Raw genomic sequence first — 22388 nt, forward strand, 5'->3', positions numbered from 1 at the left:
TTCAGAATGATACTGGTGGTGGGCTTGTCATGGATGCCTTCTATTGTGTTGAGATACTTTTCCTCTATACCTAATTTGTTGAGAGTCTTTATCATGAAGGGATGTTGAATTTAGTCAAATGCTTTTTCAGCATCTATTAAGATAATCATACAGTTTTTGTCCTTGAGTTTGTTGATATGATGTACCACATTTATTGACTTTTGTATATTGAACATCCTTGCATCCCTGGGATGAATCCCACTTGATCAGGGTGTATGATTTTTTTAATGTGTTGCTGTATTCTGATTGCTAATATTTTGTTGAGGATTTTTGCATCTATGTTCATCAAGGATATTGGCCTGTAATTTTCTTTTTTTGTTGTGTTTTTATCTCGTTTTGGTATCAGAGTTATGTAGGCCTCACAGAAAGTTTGGGAGAGTGGCTTCTGTTTCAATTTTCTGGAATAGTTTGAGGAGAATTGGTATTAATTCTTCTTGAAAGGTTTGATAGAATTCAGCCATAAAGCCATCCGTACCTGGGCTTTTCTTTGTTGGAAGATTGCTGCTTACCGCTTCAATCTTGTTGCTTGTTATTGGTCTGTTCAGGTTTTCTATCTCTTCTTGGTTCAGTCTGGGTGGTTTGTATTGTCCAGAAACTTATCCATACTTCTAGGTTTTCACATTTGTTGTCATACAGATGCTCATAATAGTCTCTAATTATTCTTCGTATTTCTGTGGTATTGGTTGTAATGTCTCCCTTTTCATTTCTAATATTTTTTATTTGGGTCTTCTGTCTTCTTTTTTTTTGTTAACCTAGTTAATGGTTTTTAAATTTTATTAATATTCTCAAAAAACCAATTTTTGTTTTGTTGATCTTTTCTATTGCTTTTTTGTCTCTATTTCATTTAGTTCTGCCCTGATATTAATTATTTCTTTCCATCTACTACCTGTAGGATTGGATTGTTGTTGTTTTTCTAGTTCTTTGAGGTGTAGCATTAGGTCATTTATTTGAAGTCTTTCCATTCTTTTGATGTAAACATTTATTGCAATAAATTTCCTTCTTAGTACTGCTTTTGCAGTATCCCACACGTTTTGGTATGATGTGTCTTTATTTTCATTAGTTTCAAGAAATTTTTTGATTTCCTGTTTAATTTCTTCTTGGACCCATAGGTCATTCAGGAGCCTACTGCTTAGTTTCCATGTATTTCTATAGTTTCCAGTTTAACTTGTTATTAATTTCCAGTTTTAGTCCACTGTGGTCTGAAAAGGTACTCGGAATGATTTCAATTTTTTTTCAACTTGCTGAGACTAGATTTGTGACCTAATATGTGGTCTATCCTGGAGAATGTTCCATGTGCTGATGAGAAGAAAATATATTCTTTAGTTGTTGGGTAAAATATTCTGTATATATCTGCCAGGTCCAGTCAGTCTAATGTGTAGTTTAAATCCTGTGTCTCTTTGTTGATGTGTTGCTTAGAAGATCTGTCCCATACTCAGGAGTATTCAGGTCACCCACTCTTAAGGTATTAGGGCCTATTTCTTTCTTTAGGTCTAAGAGTGTTTGTTGTATATATCTGGGTGTTCCAGTATTGGGTGCATACATATTTATGATTGTTATGTCTTCTAGCTGGATCCTTTTATCATTATATAGTGGCCTTCTTTGTCTCGTTTTATGTTTTTTGGTTTAAAGTCTATTTTATCTGATATAAGAATAGCTACTCTTGCCTGTTTTAAGTTTCCATTTGTATGGTATATCTTTTTTCCATCCCTCCACTTTTAGGCTGTGTGTGTCTCTACAGGTGAGGTGGGTCTCATGAAGACAGCATATACTTGAGTCTAGCTTTTTAAACCAATCAGTCAGTCTGTGTCTTTTGAATGGGGAGTTTAATACATTCACTTTTAGGGTAGTTATTGACAGGTATTGTTTAATTCCTGTCATTTAACTGGTTTTGGTTTAGATTATTTAAATATCTTTTGATCATTACTTCCCCTTTTATTTCTCTTCTTCAATGTTAGCTGGAAATTTAAGGTGGCATGATTTATCTTCTTTCTCTTTCTCACTGGCATTTTTGTTTTAACTGTAGGTTTAGCTCTTTTTTGTGTATCCATGATAGTGATCATCATTATTCAGATTCCAAGATGAAGGAGTCTCTTGAGAATTTCTTGCAGGGCTGGTCGTGTGGTGGTGAACTCCCATAATTTTTGTTTATCTGGAAAACACACTATTTCTCCTTCATTTCTGAAGGAGAACCCTTCTGGGTAAAGAATTCTTGGCTAGCAATTTTTTTCTTCTAGTATTTTGAATATACCTTTCCATCTTCTTCTGGCCTGCAGGGTTTCAGTTGAGAAGTCTGCTGTTAGTCTGATGGGGGTTTCCTTACAGGTGACTTGACACTTTCCTTGGTTGCTTTTAGAATTTTCTTTTTGTCTTTGAGCTTTGCAATTTTGACTATAATGTGTCTTGGGGAGGAATTTTTTGGATTGAATCTGTTTGGGGACCTTTGAGCTTCTTGGATCTGAAGGTCTGCATCTCTCCCTACAGTTGGGAATTTTTCTGTTATTATCTCCTTGAATAAGTTTTCAATATCTTTTCCCTTCTCCCTTTTTCCTGGAATACCCACAATTCAGATGTTAAAGCACTTGAGGTTGTTTGCTATCCCTTTTAGATTTTCTTCATTATCTTTAATTCTTTTTTCCTCTTTTTTTTTTTTTTATCTGTGGTAGTGAACTGTCCTTGCAGTGACAGTAGGTGTTACAGTGGCTATATTACACCACATTGGCTCCTGTTCCGGAATCCATAGCCATAGACTGAGCTTCCGGTGCCACGGTATCTCAGCTCACCTTGGTGCCTGCTGGGCCTATGGACACTTCCCTCCAAAGCTGAAGACTGAGCCCCAGTGCTCTGTGGGTCTTGGCTCACCTCAGTTCCTGTCGGGCTGGTGGGCACTTCTCTCCAGGGCCTAATACTGAGCCCTGGTGTCGTGTGGGTCTTGGCTCACCTCAGTTGCTGCTGTGGCTATAGGTTCTTTCCTCTGGGGCCTAAGACTGAGCCCTGGGGCTGTGTGGGTCTTGGCTCACCTTAGTGGCTGCTGTGGCTGTGGGCACTTCCCTCCAGGGCCTAGGATTGAGGCCTGGTACCACACGGGTCTCAGCTCACCTCCAAGAATTCTTATTAAATGGTGTATATAAGAGGGCCACACCGATTACACACTCTGGACTCTCCTGCTGCCCACAACTGTCCCTCCACCAATCTCGCACTCAGTGGGATTGGCACTCCAGGCTGTGGTATAGTTGCCTTCCCTCTCTATCTTTCTGCTAGATGACGCACTAAACTTGGTTTGATTTATTTGTTTATTTATTTATTTATTTTTCTAAGACAACATTTGAAATTTACTTAAAATAATTCTTCGATATAAGAATACGCTACCAAGTACATGAGGTCACTGCCTGCTGACCATTTTTCAAAAAAAAAATTATTATTTATTATAATCATATTCATTATTATATAATAAATCATTTCTCTTTATGCCTTTTACCCAACCTATCACACCTCAAACACCCTCACTGCCCCCACCCTGTGTCTATTATCCTCAGGTTTTTTTCTCTCCTTCTCAAAGTTCAATGTATTATTATGGTCCTTCCTTCTTCTCCTCCTTTTTTCCTCCCTCTCTCCCTCCCTCTCTCCTTCCCTCTCTCTCTTGCTTGCTCTCCCTCGCTCTCTCTCTCTTTCTTTCCTTCTTTCTTAGCACCCAGTTATAAATAAGAACATGCAGTATTTCTCTTTCCTTGTCTGGCTTATTTCACTTAACATAATTTCCTCTAGACTCATGCTTGTTGCTGCAAATGGCAGAATTTCATTCTTTTTTATGGACGAGTGGTATTCCATTAAACTTTGTTTTAAATGATATTATGAATACATAATTAGAGAGTCAACTTAGGGCCGAGCCCGTGGCGCACTCGGGAAAGTGCGGCGCTGGGAGCGCAGCGACGCTCCCGCCGCGGGTTCGGATCCTATATGGGAATGGCTGGTGCACTCACTGGCTGAGTGCCGGTCACGAAAAAGACAAAAAAAAAAAAAAAAAAAGAGAGTCAACTTAAAACTTCTCAGAAGTCTTAAAACTCTGTTTAAAAAAACTCCATCTATCAAAGAAATTGCTTGTTACCTAATCAAAATCCATCTTCCCCTTCTCCTCAGCTTCCCCAGCTGGACTTATCTTCAATATTTGAAACTAATGAATAATAAAGTATACCTCCAGCCTCATTCTTTCCCTGACATCAATATTTCCAACTGCCTACTGGACATTGCTACCTAAATATTCCAAAACACTCAAACTTAAGCTGTTCAGAAACCTTCATCTCTCTACTTCCAGAATTTCCCATTTCATTCAGTAGCACTACTATCTTCATAAGCAGCCACTGTTGAATCTAAGAAGCATTTCATTTCCTTCTGTTCCTCCATAACACTCACTCAGCAATTTTTAATCAGAGATCTTAAATGTTTCTGAAATCTGTGGTGTGGGCTCTATTCTCACTGCTTTAGTTCAAAATTTTCAGATAATTTGTGGGTTATCATAATAAACTAGTCACTGCCTTCCAAGTCTCCAATACAGCCTCCACATCAACTATCTTAGATGGTGATATCAGAATCATCTTTCTAAAATGTAAATATGATTATGTCACTCCCACTTTTCTGCTAAAAATCAACACAGCCCCCATGTGAAAGATTAAGTCCGAACTTAGCATGGGATCTAAAGCCCTCCATTATATGGCTCCTCCCATATGAATCTCCAGCCACAACAGAACTATTTGCTTTTCCCCAGTGTACTACACTTTCTTAAAGCTCATGCCCTTGTACATGTTGCTTCCTATTTACTACAGAAATAGCCCTACTATTTCTACTATTTCCTACCCATTCCGCTCTTCTATGCCTAATATCCTCTACAATATCTTCTCTCACATCTCCTCACCCCAGTCGGGTTGACGGATAGCTGGGGTCTCTGAGGAAAATATTGAGCACACTACTGTAAGCGTCTGTAGTAGTCTGCCTCCTCTCTCAACTTTAAGCTCCTTGAGGTCATAGATTTTTGCTTTTATTCAGCTTTGTTTTCAGAGCCAAACACAAGAGAAATTTAAAACTTGCTCAATGGATGTGCCACATGCACAAGTTGAGATTACAAGCGGTATGGCTTTTCAATCTGCATTTAGAAATCTATGTTAAAACGCAAAGTTTAAAATTTTTATTTTTTAATTTTTTTTACTTTTAAGCAGCCACACTTACTGTACCTGGAGATACAAAGGAAGACTCTTCTGAATTGCAGCCAACATAGGTGCAGGCAACTCCTTCTCTTGCTGTAACACGGTATGTGGCAGCAGTAAACAATCTATGATCCGGAATAGTAATTTTTGGGCTTTAGAAGTGGCAAAGATTTGTGCCCATGATTTAACAAGAATTCCTAACAAAGAAGAGAAGTAACAGTGGTTATGGTTATTTTCTGACCAGAACATTTTGTCATTCTATGAAAAAATTTGTGTTTAAAGAATGTAGGACTAAATTAAAATATGCAGTAGGAAGAAACATATAGTAGGAGTCGAAAGACTTATGTCAAGTAATATATTTCACTAAAGAGATAAATTTCTCTCTTGTTTAGTTCTGGGCCAAAATATATATACATTTTCTGAGCAACTGGCACTTAATATATACACACTCACATGAACAATGTAATATATTTGTACATTATCTGACTATATAGACTGAATGCTGAAATCAATTAGATTTCCCTTTTTGCTTTGGCTACTTGGAAGCTCTGGGGCAAATTTACAATCCCACTTTAAGAACACTGTAAGAATATACATTATGCTTTTACGTGCATACTAACTTTTTCCTGGGCCTCATCATGCTACCAGACATTTACTTTCTTGACACAACTATTTCATTATATTTTTATCTTACATACATTTTTATAGGCTGCCTCAATCTAGGAAAAATGGAATTAGTTGTAAGATCTTGGAGCAATCACTTAACCTCCTTGAACTTCAGTTTTTTATATCTTTATTTAACATAAGTAAACAAAATTTTGATTCTGAAAGAAGAAAACACAGACTTCTTTTCTACCTGAAATATATGAGTATTATGGCTTCCTTGATGCTAGGAGTCTGTCAACTACCACATTTGATGACAATAAAACTTAACAAACGAGCATCCTTTGTTTAATAAAGGAATTAAGGGCATAAATACAATTCCTGTTAGCAAAAAAGCAAAAAAGATGATAAAACTAAAAAACTATTTTCATCAAATAAAAAGTTTAAAAACCAAGCTCTGAAGCAAAACAAAAATGTGCTTATAGAAAAGTATATTTATGTTTTTTTTTAAAAAAATCCAACCAATAATCACTTCGTCAAACAACATTAATCTTCTGTTGTTAAAAAAAAAAAAAAAGTACAAGAATCAATCATAAAAAAACACAATGTTTACTTAGCAATATTTTAAATAATGCTGGCGTGCTCCTCATTTTTTTCAGTAGGTAGAAAACTTGAGTATGACAGCAATATAAGAAGAACTCACATTCTAACATTAATGTACCAGTAAGAGGAACTGCCACCACCATGACATTTGAAATGATTCATATCACTCTCAGGTGCCACACAAGTACTACTTATAAAGAGCAGGGGCCTACCAACTAAAAATGCATCATGTACTCTTGTATTTCATCTTCTGCAATGCTTAAAGCCCTTTGCTGAAGACCTTAAATTTTATGAGTTCATAGAAGTAAGACGTAATACATTTATTTTATTACTGTAGCAGACCCCTACTTTTTTAAGTTTCATGAAAGAATATTTGTGTGTGGGTGGAGGTGGGGGTGTTAAAAATGCAAAGAGTAAACATGAAAAGAAAAAAATTTCTTAAGTCAAAAACTTTGGGGAAGGTTTAAATAGATACAGTTGCTTTGTAAAAAACCAAATCATTTTCCTGGCTATAAATATTATATATTTACTGATAAAACTGAAAATACAAAAAAAAAAAATTAATACAAAGATTATCCCCTCATCCAAAGATAACCACTAGAAAAGTTCTTGTGTATTAACTTATTCTCTACTTTCTATATAAAAGATTAGGATCATTACAATATACATTTAAAAATGTATTTATAGTTAGAAGGTAATTTTGCTCATTTAGAAACATTAAAAAATATGTACTATTGCTAAGTTTACAACATTACTATATTAAATTCCAGAAATATTTATTTATTATATGCTTTCTCCTACACTGGAGAAGCTCTTTCACTGATGTAGTTCCCAATCCAGTGCCTAATGTGTAACCAGCAAATATTCTTTTTTGTTCAAAATACAACATGATGATCGTAATAAAAAGATTCAAAAGATATGGCCCGTACCCTGAATAAGTTTTAAATTTATTGACTTGTCATGTCAAGTACACAAACAATTATAACAAATGGCAAGCTATAAGGAATGCTATAAGGACAGAAGAAGTGCATCAAAAATATTGAGATTATTTGGGAATGCAGGAAAGATGGGGACATTAGAGCTGGGTGCTGAAGGGTCATGGGTAGAATTTCAACTAGAAAGACAAAAGGAAAAGAATGAAGAGATAGTGATGATCACAAAAGGAAAGGCATGGAAATAGAAAAGTAAGAGATATGAAGAAATGAGAAAAACAAGCAAACCAAAAAAACCGATAAAATGGAGGGAAGTTGAGACATTACTGACGGATCATCCCTGCCTTTTCAGAATTTACTGAGCTACAAATAGGACCAGATGCCTTCCTTAACACAAAGTGTGATTTTATCCATCACATTTTTTGTGCCTTCCACTAGCAGCCTTGCAGACTTGTAAGTGAATAGCACAGTTATCCCCACTTAGGAGTTGGCAAGGTAAATAAGACACAAAGTTTTGGCAGTTAACACTTTTTCCCTCAAGTGGTTATGATATCCCAACCACAACACATTTTAAAATAGGTTTGAACTCTCAAATATTTACACTGCTCTTTGTCCACTTTGTTCTTCACCTTTTACATGAAAAAAACAGTAAGGTACCTGTTCCTAATTTCTAATGAATAAATGGGCAACACTGTAGCAATATACTGTATTTCCAGTCTTTTTGAGACCTCAACAAAAGGAAAGAATACAGATCTATACGGCACTAAGTCAGAAATCAACAAAGCAGCAGAACAAAGAAGGTCCTCGATTTTTCGTAAGTAGAATTTTGCCACAGATCTATTTACATATCACCAGCAAATGTGACTTTGTATTTTCTGATAAGACTGTCATGTATTATGTAAAATAAAGACATACCCTGAAATCGTATATTCAGCTAGGCAAAAATTTAAATCTGAAAACATCAGAGGAGTGTCAAGATGGCGGCGGCTGCGGCGGCTGGCGCGGAGTAGCTGAGGTGGAAAAGGTGGCCACTGGGCCTCAGGCAGCCGGGAAACTTGTGGACCTTCCTCTGGCCATCTCTTAAGGGAGGACTGCTGCTGCTGGCCGGTCGTGGGGGCTCAACGCCACTTTGCCCCCGGCAGGAGAGGCTGCCTCATTTACCGGCAACAGCTTTGAAGTGTGGAGCAGGAAAAGAACTGATTCTTAGCTGCAAAAGCGAGTCTTGAAACAGGGAACACGGCGCCAGGGCTGCTGTGGATGCAGCCAGGATCCCGGAGGCTGGGGCCGCACTGAAGGCGGACAGCTGCCCTATCCAGGATTCGAGGTTTCAAGCCGGCATTAAAGAAGACTCCTGGGAGCGCCCGAGCGGCGCCACGACTGAACAGCCCGAGGCGGCAGCGCCGAGAACACGGAAGGCAACAAACCAGAGACAGAGCGAGCGCCCGACCTGGCACAGCACTGTGAGTGATCCCTGGCACAGCTCTGTTCGGGGGGTGGTTGCCCACCCGGCTCCCGCCTGCACCACCAGGCCACTCACTGCCCCAGTGCTGCCTCCATTTTCCCAGGTGCGGGCAGCTCCGCCCTGATCGGCCATCACTGAGCCCATTTGCTTGGCCTGGCGTGGGGCTTTCCAGACCCTGCGGGCCGGCCTCCTCTCCCACTCCCTCCGCGGTTCTCTGGCGGGGCTGGGGGTGTGGGGCGTCCCGACCAGTGTTGGGAGGGCTAGGAAATACGGGCGGGCCGACTGTCACTCCACCACACCCTGGACTCCGGCCCGGTAAACTTCCTGTTACTGGGAGGCAGATACCATCTCTGCGACCACCAGTTTGGAAAAAAGCCTAACGAATTTCTGGTTGGGAATAGTGTGGTAGGAGAGTTCCCAGGTCCGCTAGAACCTGCCGGAGAGCAGGCTGCAGGCGGGCACTAGACTCGGTTTATACCGGGGGGATACAAAGGTGAACAAGACCCGAGAAAGATCTACACAGTGCTACAAAGGCACCCAGAGAGACCGGTCGTCTGTGCCTAGCAGAAACCTGGTAGACTTCCTGGGCGAGGCGGTGCTGAGCAGGGTCTTGAAGGCCCAGCTGATAGACGAGGGGTGCAGAAGACACACCCCAGCCCAGCACAGTGTGCACAGAGGGGGGAGACGTGCGGCCAGGGAGGCGGATACTCGACAGAAACCACACACCCGGTGGGGTCGCCACTGCACGATCTAACAGCCTGGGCCAGAGCACACGGAACGGGGAGAAGTCCTGTACAGAAAGTGAAAGCTCAACAGAGATCACACACCCTGTGGTGCGTGATCCACCAGCCCAGCAGAGTACAAGCTGACCAGAAAGGTGGATCCCCGGAGAAGCCCAAGACCCGAGGCAACCACACACACAAGACACTAGAGGCCAACTGAGCAGTCACGGCGGGAGCCATACCAAATTGGCAACCACAGCAACATCCTAGTTAGTCATTAGTCTCAAACCGGTGGACTGTGAAACCCCCTGCCACAATGAATAAACACCAAAAAAAAGACACCAGAAATACAAAAAATCAAGAAAGTACACCACCAAAAGTTAATAAATCTCATACTCTAGATCCTATAGAACAAGAAGCCCTTGAAATAACTGACAAGGAATTTCGAGTGATAATTCTAAGGAAACTGAATGAGATACAAGAAAACTCAGCTAGACATCATGATGAAATGAGGAAAAGTATACAGGATCTGAAAGAGGAAATATACAAGGAAATCAATGTCCTGAAAAAAAATGTAGCAGAACTTGCTGAACTGAAGAAGTTATTCAGCGAAATAAAAAACACAACGGAGAGTTTAACCAGCAGGCTTGTCGAAGTTGAAGAGAGAACCTCTGAACTTGAAGATGGGCTGTTTGAAATAACACAAGCAGACAAAAAGAAAGAAAAAAGAATCAAGGACATGGAAGAAAATCTGAGAGAGATATCAGACAACCTCAAGCGCTCAAATATCCGAGTCATGGGTATTCCAGAAGGGGAGGAAAATGGAGATTCCATTGAAAACATATTCAACAAAATAGTGGCAGAAAACTTCCCAGGTATAGGAAAAATCACAGATCTTCAGATCCAGGAAGCTCAACGATCTCCAAATGTATTCAACCCAAAAAGGCCTTCTCCAAGACATGTCATAGTCAAATTGGCAAAACTCAGAGACAAAGAGAGAATCTTAAAAGCTGCAAGAGAGAAGCGTCAAATCACCTATAAGGGAGCCCCAATCAGGTTAACATCAGACTTTTCATCACAAACCCTAAAAGCTAGAAAGGAATGGGATGATATTTTCAAAATACTAAAAGACAAAGATTGCCAGCCAAGAATACTCTACCCTGCAAGGCTATCCTTCCGAAATGAGGGGCAAATAGTATATTTCTCAGACAAACAAAAACTGCGGGAGTTCACTACCACAAGACCACCCTTACAAGAAATCCTCAAGGGAGTACTGGGTTTGGTTCCTGAAAAATAACTACCACTGCCATAAAAACCTAAGAAAAATCTAAACCCGCTAGTACAATAAAAATGGCATTCATGAAGAGAAAACAAGCTAACAAAAACACTATCTACAACCTAAGGAACCAACAAACAAGGAAACCAAACAGTAAATCAGAAAGCAAGGAACAAAAGACACCTAAGACAACCAAACAACCAATAAAATGCTAGGAATAAATCAACACCTTTCAATAACAACTCTTAATGTTAAAGGCTTAAATTCCCCAATTAAAAGACACAGACTGGCTGACTGGATCAAAAAGCAGGACCCAACTATATGCTGCCTACAAGAGACCCACCTCACCCATAAAGATTCACACAGACTAAGAGTGAAAGGATGGAAAAAGATTTACCATGCAAACAGAAAAGAAAAACGAGCTGGAGTAGCTATTCTTATATCTGACAAAATAGACTTTAAACTAAAAACCATAAAAAGAGACAATGAGGGACACTACTTAATGATAAAAGGACTGATCCATCAAGAAGACATAACAATCATAAATATGTACGCACCCAATGTTGGAGCAGCCAGATTTATAAAACAAACTCTATTAGACCTAAAGAAGGAAATAGACACTAATACCATAATAGCAGGGGACCTGAACACTCCACTGTCAATATTAGACAGATCATCTAGGCAAAGAATCAGTAGAGAAACACAAGATCTAAACAAGACTCTAGACCAATTGGAATTGGCAGATATCTACAGAACATTCCACCCAACAACCTCAGAATATTCATTCTTCTCATCAGCACATGGATCATTCTCCAGGATAGATCACATATTAGGTCACAAATCAAGTCTCAATAAATTCAAAAAAATTGGAATTATCCCATGTATCTTCTCAGACCACAATGGATTAAAACTAGAAATTAATAACAAACAAAACTTTGGAAACTATACCAACACATGGAAATTAAACAGCATTCTACTTAATGACATATGGGTCCAAGAAGAAATCAAGCAGGAAATCAAAAAGTTTATTGAAACTAATGAAAACAATGATACATCATACCAAAACCTGTGGGATACTGCAAAAGCAGTATTGAGGGGGAAATTTATTGCATTAAATGCTCACTTCAGAAGAATGGAAAGATGGCAAGTGAACAACCTAACACTTCACCTTAAAGAACTAGAAAAACAAGAACAATCCAATCCTAAAGTTAGCAGACGGAAAGAAATCATTAAGATCAGAGCAGAACTGAATGAAATTGAAAACCAAAAAACAATTCAAAAGATCAACGAATCAAAAAGTTGGTTTTTTGAAAAGATAAATAAAAGTGACAAACCATTAGCATGGCTAACAAAAAAAAGAAGAGAGAAGACTCAAATAACAAAAATTAGAAATGAAAAAGGCGATATTACAACTGATTCATCTGAAATACAAGGAATCATTCGAGACTACTATAAACAACTATACGCCAACAAATTTGAAAATCTGGAGGAAATGGATAAATTTCTGGACACACACAAGCTCCCAAAACTGAACCGTGAAGACGTAGAAAATTTGAACAGACCAATAACAATAAAGGAGATTGAAGCTGTTATCAGAAGGCTCCCAACAAAGAAAAGCCCAGGACCAGATGGATTCACAGCAGAATTTTACCAAACATTCAAAGAGGAATTGACACCGATTCTTTACAAACTATTCCAAAAGATTGAAACGGACGCAAATCTCCCAAACTCATTCTATGAAGCAAACATCATCCTGATACCAAAACCAGGTAAAGATATAACCAAAAAAGAAAACTACAGGCCGATATCCTTGATGAATATAGATGCAAAAATCCTCACTAAAATACTAGCAAACAGAATACAGCAACACATACGAAAAATTATTCATCACGATCAAGTGGGATTCATCCCAGGGATGCAAGGTTGGTTCAACATACGCAAATCAATAAATGTGATACACCATATTAATAAACTCAAACACAAGGACCATATGATCATCTCTATAGATGCTGAAAAAGCATTTGATAAAGTTCAGCACTCATTCATGACAAAGACCCTCTATAAGTTAGGTATAGAGGGAAAGTATCTCAACATAATTAAAGCCATATATGACAAACCCACTGCCAATATCATCCTGAATGGGGAAAAGCTGAAAGCTTTTCCTTTAAGAACAGGCACTAGACAAGGATGCCCACTCTCACCACTCCTATTCAACATAGTGTTGGAAGTACTAGCCAGAGCAATCAGAGAAGAGAAGGAAATAAAGGGCATCCAGATTGGAAAAGATGAAGTCAAACTGTCCCTGTTTGCAGATGACATGATCCTATATATCGGACAGCTTAAAACCTCTACAAAAAAACTGTTGGAATTGATAAATGATTTCAGCACAGTAGCAGGATACAAAATCAACACACAAAAATCAGTAGCATTTCTTTTCTCCAATAGTGAACATGCAGAAGGAGAAATCAAGAAAGCCTGCCCATTTACAATAGCCACCAAAAAAATAAAATACTTAGGAATTGAGTTAACCAAGGAGGTGAAAAATCTCTATAATGAGAACTACAAACCACTGCTGAGAGAAATTAGAGAGGATACAAGAAGATGGAAAGATATCCCATGCTCTTGGATTGGAAGAATCAACATAGTGAAAATGTCCATACTACCCAAAGTGATATACAAATTCAATGCAATCCCCATCAAAATTCCAAAGACATTTTTCTCAGAAATGGAAAAAACTATTCAGACATTTATATGGAACAATAAAAGACCACGAATAGCCAAAGCAATGCTCAGCAAAAAAAATAAAGCTGGAGGCATAACACTACCTGACTTTAAGCTATACTACAAAGCTATAATAACCAAAACAGTATGGTACTGGCATAAAAACAGACACACTGACCAATGGAATAGAATAGAGAATCCAGAAATCAACCCACACACTTACTGCCATCTGATCTTTGACAAAGGCACCAAGCCTATTCACTGGGGAAGGGACTGCCTCTTCAGCAAGTGGTGCTGGGATAACTGGATATCGATATGCAGGAGAATGAAACTAGATCCATACCTCTCACCGTATACTAAAATCAACTCAAAATGGATTAAGGATTTAAATATACACCCTGAGACAATAAAACTTCTTAAAGAAAACATAGGAGAAACACTTCAGGAAATAGGACTGGGCACAGACTTCATGAATACGACCCCAAAAGCACAGGCAACCAAAGGAAAAATAAACAAATGGGATTATATCAAACTAAAAAGCTTCTGCACAGCAAAAGAAACAATTAAAAGAGTTAAAAGACAACCAACAGAGTGGGAGAAAATATTTGCAAAATATACATCTGACAAAGGATTAATATCCAGAATATATAAGGAACTCAAACAACTTTACAAGAAGAAAACAAGCAACCCAATTAAAAAATGGGCAAAAGAGCTAAGTAGGCATTTCTCTAAGGAAGATATCCAAATGGCCAACAGACATATGAAAAAATGCTCAACATCACTCAGCATCCGGGAAATGCAAATCAAAACCACATTGAGATACCATCTAACCCCAGTTAGGATGGCTAAAATCCAAAAGACCATGAACGATAAATGCTGGCGAGGCTGCGGAGAAAAAGGAACTCTCATACATTGTTGGTGGGACTGCAAAATGGTGCAGCCTCTATGGAAAATGGTATGGAGGTTCCTTAAACAATTGCAAATAGATCTACCATACTACCCAGCCATCCCACTGTTGGGAATATACCCAGAGGAATGGAAATCATCAAGTCGAAGGTATACCTGTTCCCCAATGTTCATCGCAGCACTCTTTACAATAGCCAAGAGTTGGAACCAGCCCAAATGCCCATCATCAGATGAGTGGATACGGAAAATGTGGTACATCTACACAATGGAATACTACTCAGCTATAAAAACGAATGAAATACTGCCATTTGCAACAACATGGATGGACCTTGAGAGAATTATATTAAGTGAAACAAGTCAGGCACAGAAAGAGAAATACCACATGTTCTCACTTATTGGAGGGAGCTAAAAATTAATATATAAATTCACACACACACATACACACACACACACACAAACCGGGGGGGGGGGGGGAAGAAGATATAACAACCACAATTATTTGAAGTTGATACAACAAGCAAACAGAAAGGACATTGTTGGGGGGGAGGGGGGAGGGAGAAGGGAGGGAGGTTTTGGTGATGGGAAGCAATAATCAGCTACAATGTATATCGACAAAATAAAATTTAAAAAAAAAAAATAAATAAAAAAAAATAAAAAATAAAAATAAAAATAAAAGCAAACATCATCAAATCAGTTTACAAGAAGTACAGGAAATGAAAGAACATATTAACACAATATCGAAGCAAACTCAGAATGTGGGACATTCTACAGGACAAATGGCCTGGTTTCTTCAGTAAATAAGTGGCATGGAACAAAAACAGGAGGAGAAGACTGTTTAAATAAAAGAGATTTAAGAAATATATCGATCAAATGTCAAGTTTGGATCGTGTTTGAATTAGTAAAAAAGGCATTTTTGAGAATCAAAAAAACTTAACATGGACTTAGATGAGATTAAGAAATAATTTGTTACAGGTTATTTGCTACAGGTTAATGATATCTTTGTGATTATGTATATATATTTTTAAAAAGCCCTTCTAATACCCATAAACTTGGATAAAAAGATATGTCAGGGATTTACTTTAAAGCACCCTCTCCCTCCCCCGCAAAATAGAAGGGGATACATGAAAAATGATGTACAAAATGTGAGCAATTGTTAAAGCTGGGTGTTGAGTACATGTAGGTTCTATTTTATACATGTTTTAAATTTTTCATTTAAAAAGTTTTTAACACAATGTGCCAGGCACTATGCATATATTAATTCCTTTTCTCCTCACAACAATCCTATGAGATAGCTACTACTACTTCCTCCATTTTACTGGAAAATAAAATAAAATGAAATAAATTCCCTTATTAATGTTGTTGAAGTGAAAGTTCAGAATGTAATAGGGAGACAACCAGACATTTCTGTTTTGTACTTAAAAGGTATGCTTAAAGACTACACATAAAGAAATATGCAACTTAAGATACCTATCAGACCGTTAAACTGCTGAAAATAAGTCTTAATTTTCTATTCAACCAGTACCCCAATTGAAAGTTAATGTTATTTATATTTTCCCATCTCACTCATTTTCTGCTTGTTTCATTTTAAATACTTATAATATATATTCTGTCATTATGGAAATAAGCTGCTTCACAACTTATATTACTAACCAGTTAAATTAGCCTTTTTTTCAAGTTTCATGATAAAATAACAACATGTAACCAACTTTCAAAAATTTGATTTAATTTAGGGGAAGCAAAGAGAGAAATTGCACAGATAAACCAGAGGTCACTGTAACTACAAGTGTGAAGTTCTTTCATTCTTTAAGAATTTCTAAAATAGCTACATACAAAGACAAATAGTAAAATAAAGCTTTATCTACTAAAAAAAAAAAAAAAAAAAAAAAAAAAAAAGAAAACATCAGAAAACTTTTTTAGACACTAATAAATTATGTCTAAATGATGATATATTTATTAATCTATATTTTACTGTGTTAAATTTATAATAGATTCTCACTTATATTTTTCTCTAAAGTTAAGAGGCTTGAATTGCTACCATTACTTTCACTAAATTGTACATCATTACATATTTACATTTTCACATTCTCCTTCATCTTTCAAACAAAGACAAAAGGTTTCAGGCATCCCAAATCAGGTTTATTCATATGTTCACAAGAATAAAGGGAACAGATATAAGCTTTTGGCCATAGAGAAAAAAAAACAAAAAAAACCCCAAAACCAAATAACTTAAATTCTATATAAAAACTTCTAAGGAAATCCTTTACTCATTTATTTTTATTCAGTTTCTACTTTTGGTTAGCAACATGATTTTAGTGAACAAAGATATTAAAATTACTGACTTCCTATAGAAATATGAACTCCACTGTTATAAAACAAACACAAAAAAAGATTTTTTTTTTGAAAAGAAAAAACATAGTATTGTGAGAAACAAGATTTTAAGCATAAATATCTTTTAGTGCTGTATTAAATTCTCCTCACCTCATCCATACAGAGCAGACCATAAAAATAGAAGAAAGTAATGGTTTTCTGAAGTTTTAAACTCCTACAAGGTATAGATAAACATTTAAAAAAGGTCCATTTTAGTTATTCTGGTATTCACAATGTCTTTGATATATTTACAACAGTCTTTGATAGCAAGTGGTGTTAGCATATTTCCTGTACTGATCATAATTAATTTTAATATTAACACAAGCATAACAAAAAAACTGAAAAGAGCTAGAGCAAGACAGCGATATACTTGAAGACCAACATTAATTATTTCAAATGGAATCACTGTATTTTAGATTATTCTCATGACTGTATGGAGAGTAGCGATTTATCCAGTATATTCTTATCCAACACGAATACCATAGGTTCAACCAAAGGAAATGTTACCAGCAAAATAATGTCAGGAATACATACCCATCATTCCATAGGTCAGCTGCAGCCCTGAACTGAACATTTTTTTCCCCAAATAAGGTTTTATATATTTTAATACTTCACCAAGGTATTCTAAGGACTTTGTGACCATGGCAGATTTATCAGGAAGTGTCTGGAGATTCCTGTAATTTATACCAACAGCCTATAAATAAAGGAAAATATTATTTAACCTTCTGAGTTTTATGTAATACAGACTTTGAAAAATAATGATAATTTTCCTCTTTCTCTACACACACAAACACACACACACACACCTTACTTTTTAAGCCTTCATCCTTAACTTTCCAATAAAAGTTTACAGCAATTAAAATGCAAGTGAAAAGAATGAAGTCTTGCCTTTTATAATGAAAATGCAGGTTGCCTTGGGTTGAATGTCCCCCCAAAACTTAGTCCCCACTGTGACAGTGTAAAGATGGTGGGAAATCCTATTATGGTAATTGAAAGGTGGGGCCTTGAAGAGGTGATTATACTGTAGGACCATGCCATAGTAAATGGATTAAAAATGGTGTCATGGGTATGGTTTGGAGGGCTTTAACAGGAGATTGAATGAACAGGTTAGTCTCTCTCTCTGCTCAACCATTTTCTGCCATGTGAGACCTTTACATTGTTGTAAAGCCACTCACCAGATGTGTTCCCTGGATTTTGGACTTCCCAGCCTTAGAAACTGTAAGCATCAAATTTCGTTTCCTTTATAAATTACCTAGTTCCATGTACTTTGTTATAAGCAACATAAAACAACTAATACACAAGTTAAAGGAAGAATAAAATATCAGGAAAGTGAGGCCCTAAGAGTCTGTTATACTCAGATGAAAGGGAGCAGAAGATCATAATGTGGTCACTCAGAGAAATAAGGCAGTGGTAGTCTGAGAGTGTTCAGATGCTCCAAGTGATTCCACAGTTCAGAACTTAGTCATGGGAGTGGGTGAATGAAGTAGAGCAAACATTAAGATAACTGAAAGACTACTGGAGAAGCTTTGAAATGAGGGCTTAAGTTATCCATGGTGACGTTAAAGTTGATAATAAAATGTGGAATGGAGAAAAAGAAAAGTAAACCTAAGTGAGCGACTGTGAGATGGGCAGATGAGAACACGAACGATATAGTTAATTAGTCCCCTTTTGCTTCATTTAGCTCTCTTCCCTCTGTTTTCTACACTTCTTTCTCTCGACAAGAATTTCTAAAGGTTTTTTATGCTTACAAATTGAAGTCTTGAAGAGCTTTTTATTATTTGAGTTGTATCTATTATTTGCCATATTAGAAAATTATTTACTAATTCATTTAAAAATAATGAGCATTACATGAATATAAATATTTTAGTGAAAAATCATTTTCCAAAACAAAAAATAGTGAGATAATCTTTTAATATTTTTGCAAATCTCTCTGATGTCTAGCTTAATAAAAGACAGCTAGATTCTCATATCTGCTTCTGTATACAATTTATTACGATATTTTGCAGATGAAGAATATCCAGCCTTATACAAATATATGGAGTTGGAAGAGGAAGAAGTATTTTTACAAATTTTTCAGATAACTGTGGGAATTCTTCTTTCTATAATACCAAAACCTGACAAGTGGTATTTCTTAAAGGTTATTTGTAACTAAATCACGGATTCTGATGAATCAGAGAATCTGAAACAATGTCAATAAACATTTGGTACTCTGCTATACTAAAACCCATTGGTCTATCTTATACTTTGAATAAATCTTTTACACCCATGAATGCTTTTTAAAAAGCCTGTATCGGTCATTTGGAAAATTTTGGTTTATTGAATATTGGCTTTGCTATGTTGACACATTCCATTATCCATATTGGAAAAAAATCTTATCTGTTAATACCACCATTGTTCTCATCAGAAAAGTCTTTAAATGTGGGGAAGCTCTTAAGTTCATGATGGCATATACAAGTTTTTCAAAATTCTAATTTTCTTGAAAGCTTGAATTATATTATTAGCAACAAATACTGTCAGTTGTTTTCTTTGAAGTGATAGGCTCATTTCATTCATTTTTGAGAAAATGTCTGCCAAACGCCGAAGTCTGAATAACCATACTCTGTCAGTTCTTTCAAGATGAAAGCAGTCAGTTCAGACTGTAACTCAAATAATCACACAGGTGCTCCTCATTTAGACAACCACATTGCTTTGGTATGGAGCAAAAGTTCTTTAAATGCACTTCACAGAATATTAAAAGGACATGTACTCAAGGGTCAAAATTTAATAAAACTAATAATTTTGCTGCTTCATTAAGGATATTCTTAAGTGAAACTGGCTTTTTCATTCTGTGAGTGCACTGAAGTGTAAATTATAACTACTAGTATAATCTTGGGAAACCGTTGATTCATGCTAAACCTTTTGCACTTTTTGTGTGTGCAAATGTCAATATAGTTTTGAGCTGGTAGAACCTCCTGAGAAGGTATCTGTAGTTCCCAGGGGTCCATTAACCATGATTTTGAACACCAATGCCCTAGACATCTCAATATTTCTCTATGTTTAGACATATATTTTTCTCAGTACCTTCAGTATACTACTTATATGTCATACTATCATTTCTACGCAGCAAAGTAACATGGCAGGCAAAAGACTGCTATCCTTAAAAAGGCCTGTTTGCAAGGTTGGCCCTTGGCTGGTGTTTGGGCCTTGGATTTTGGGAGGCTTCCCACTACTCCCTAATAAGAATGGCTCATTGTATCTCAACTTCTTGTGAAAACAATACGATTTATGCTGAATATCTGCTTTCCTTCTGGAATTCTGGAAGTGTGATGTAAAGGGAGCTTTGTATGACCAGCCCCCAATAAAAACCACGGGAACTGAGTCACTAGTGGGCTTCCCTGAGAGATAATATTTTACATGCCTTGTCGTAATTCCTTGCTGGAAGAATTAAGCACACCTTGTGTAACTTCACTGGGAAAAGACTCTTGGAAGCTGTTGCCTGGTTTCTCTACACTTTACCCCATGCACATTTTCCCTTTGCTGATTGTGTTTTTGCATCCTTTCTTTGTAGTTGTGAGTACAACTATATGCTGAGTCCAGTGAGTCCTGCTAGTGAATCACAGGGACCCCTGACACAACAACAAACTAAACAAGTTTAAAACTGAACTCCTCACATGCTTCTGCCCCACCCTAAATCACTATGGGCCTATTTCTCCTTAAGGTATCATCACTCTTCTAGTTAAACACAATATTTATTTCATATCTATTCAGAAATCCTATAACCATTCAATCTTCAATACTTCTAAACCTCACTAGTTTCTGGCCAATAGTTCTCCTGCACCTTTAATCTATACTATTGGTACTAATTTTCATTAAAAAAAATTAGTCATTTGATCCAATCAGACCTACTTAAAAACTTACAAACTGTCACACTTTTCACAGCATAAAATCCAAACTTCTTATACCAAGATGCTCTGAATTCTTTACCACTGATGGATTAACCAACTGGCACTCAGCATACAATAATGCCTTGTATTATTATTTTAACCCTTGTGTATGTCCTGTATTCTAGGACAAGTAAAAGTTCTCTGAGATCAAGAACTACTTCTTTTGATTTTTCAGATCCCTGAGAAGTCCTAGCATAACAGTTATCTAGCATTTAGCAAAAAGCCATCATTTACTTAGTGATGGAAAATAATTAATTTGGGCTGAATTAAATTAGGGAAGCCTTTGAAAACTATCAATGGAGAGCTTGACTTCTACCTCCCTTTCAGATTCTCTATGTTTCCTGGCATACCGTAAGTCTTTAATTAACTGCAGGTTGAGATCCAATCAACAACTATAAATAAAGGGCTCAACAGAAATGTGTATTTTACATCTACATATACTATTTCTAAATATTTTCAGGATTTATATGACATCTCTAATTGCCATACAATTGTACTTGAACTTAATGGAAACCATCAGAAGAATTAACACTTATGCAAAGAGCTTACTGGTTGTAATTATTTTCACTGTAGTTAATACCAAACACTCTGTGGGAAAATAAACCAACCTTTACTGTGAATAGCTTACAAAAGACACTAATCCAAACACATTAACACCTCAACTAGGTATCACATAAGATATATTCCTGCAAAATTAATAATTAGAATAAAATTTTGAACAAGAGTATTTATTATGAAGACAAAACAAAACAAATGAATTGGATTTTATTGTCTCAACCAACAGGGTGGTAAACATTAAGCTGGAACTATTACGGGTCCTATATAAGGAAATTTAGTTCCCAAGTACCCGAAGAACATTGTTATCCAGCAATTTCAGCAATAAGATATTCCTACAATTTAGTTTAGCTTTGGAATAAAGCCTTTATGTAGTATTCTTTAGTTTTATTATTCTTCATTACATGCAATTTTTCTGTTGTCCTTAAGAGTGAACTGTACTATACCTTAGATTCCCATTTTTCTTCCTCCAGAATTTTATAACAGCAGGCAACCAATAAATATGACTCAATTCAAAAGAACACATTTTATACATAAACTTTAAGAACACTTCAAGTTTTTCTGAAAAATAATCACAATTGATGTAGACAATTATAATAATAAATGAAAAATACCTCAAGGAATTGAATAAGTGCTTTTTTAGGGTCTTCTGAGATGGGTACATATTCAATGTGAGCCTTTGAGAAAATATTCTTTACTTCTGAGAGTTTAAAAAGCAATCTTGTCAGTTCAGCCAACTGTTCCATGTATTCTTTTTCTGTTAAAATAAAACAAAATAATGTAATAATTTGTTTATTATATAAACATATAATAAAATGTAAAATTATACATATAATTATATATATATATGAGAGCAGGAAATGTAGCATTCTTCATTTATGACATGCTTTCTTTCAAAATTCAAATTTCCACAAAATTAAAAAGACTTTGAATTATGTATCTCTCACTTATGAACATCCTCGCCCCAAAAGTTATTCATGTAAAGTCAACTGATATATTAAGATATCAAAGTAAGTTTGGAGCATTTTTTCCAGGCCAGCCTTAATGAAATTAACAAATGGACATAAACAATAGCTTTAGGAAA

General features: G+C 36.6%; 1 protein-coding gene across 2 annotated transcripts in view; it reads right to left on the bottom strand.

Moving 5' to 3' along the window:
* The window catches only part of MMS22L (MMS22 like, DNA repair protein), a 129014-nt gene that overhangs the window by 17855 nt on the left and 88771 nt on the right, over positions 1 to 22388 (bottom strand). For both annotated transcript variants that reach the window (XM_063097885.1, XM_063097886.1), the window contains exons 17-19: positions 21919 to 22061; positions 17361 to 17520; positions 5262 to 5431 (exon numbers count right to left, since the gene is read on the bottom strand). In XM_063097885.1, the coding sequence (XP_062953955.1) occupies positions 5262 to 5431; positions 17361 to 17520; positions 21919 to 22061 (473 nt within the window). The remainder of the gene's footprint in view (positions 1 to 5261; positions 5432 to 17360; positions 17521 to 21918; positions 22062 to 22388) is intronic.

Source organism: Cynocephalus volans, chromosome 5 (assembly GCF_027409185.1).
Source record: "Cynocephalus volans isolate mCynVol1 chromosome 5, mCynVol1.pri, whole genome shotgun sequence".
Lineage (NCBI taxonomy): Eukaryota > Metazoa > Chordata > Mammalia > Dermoptera > Cynocephalidae > Cynocephalus > Cynocephalus volans.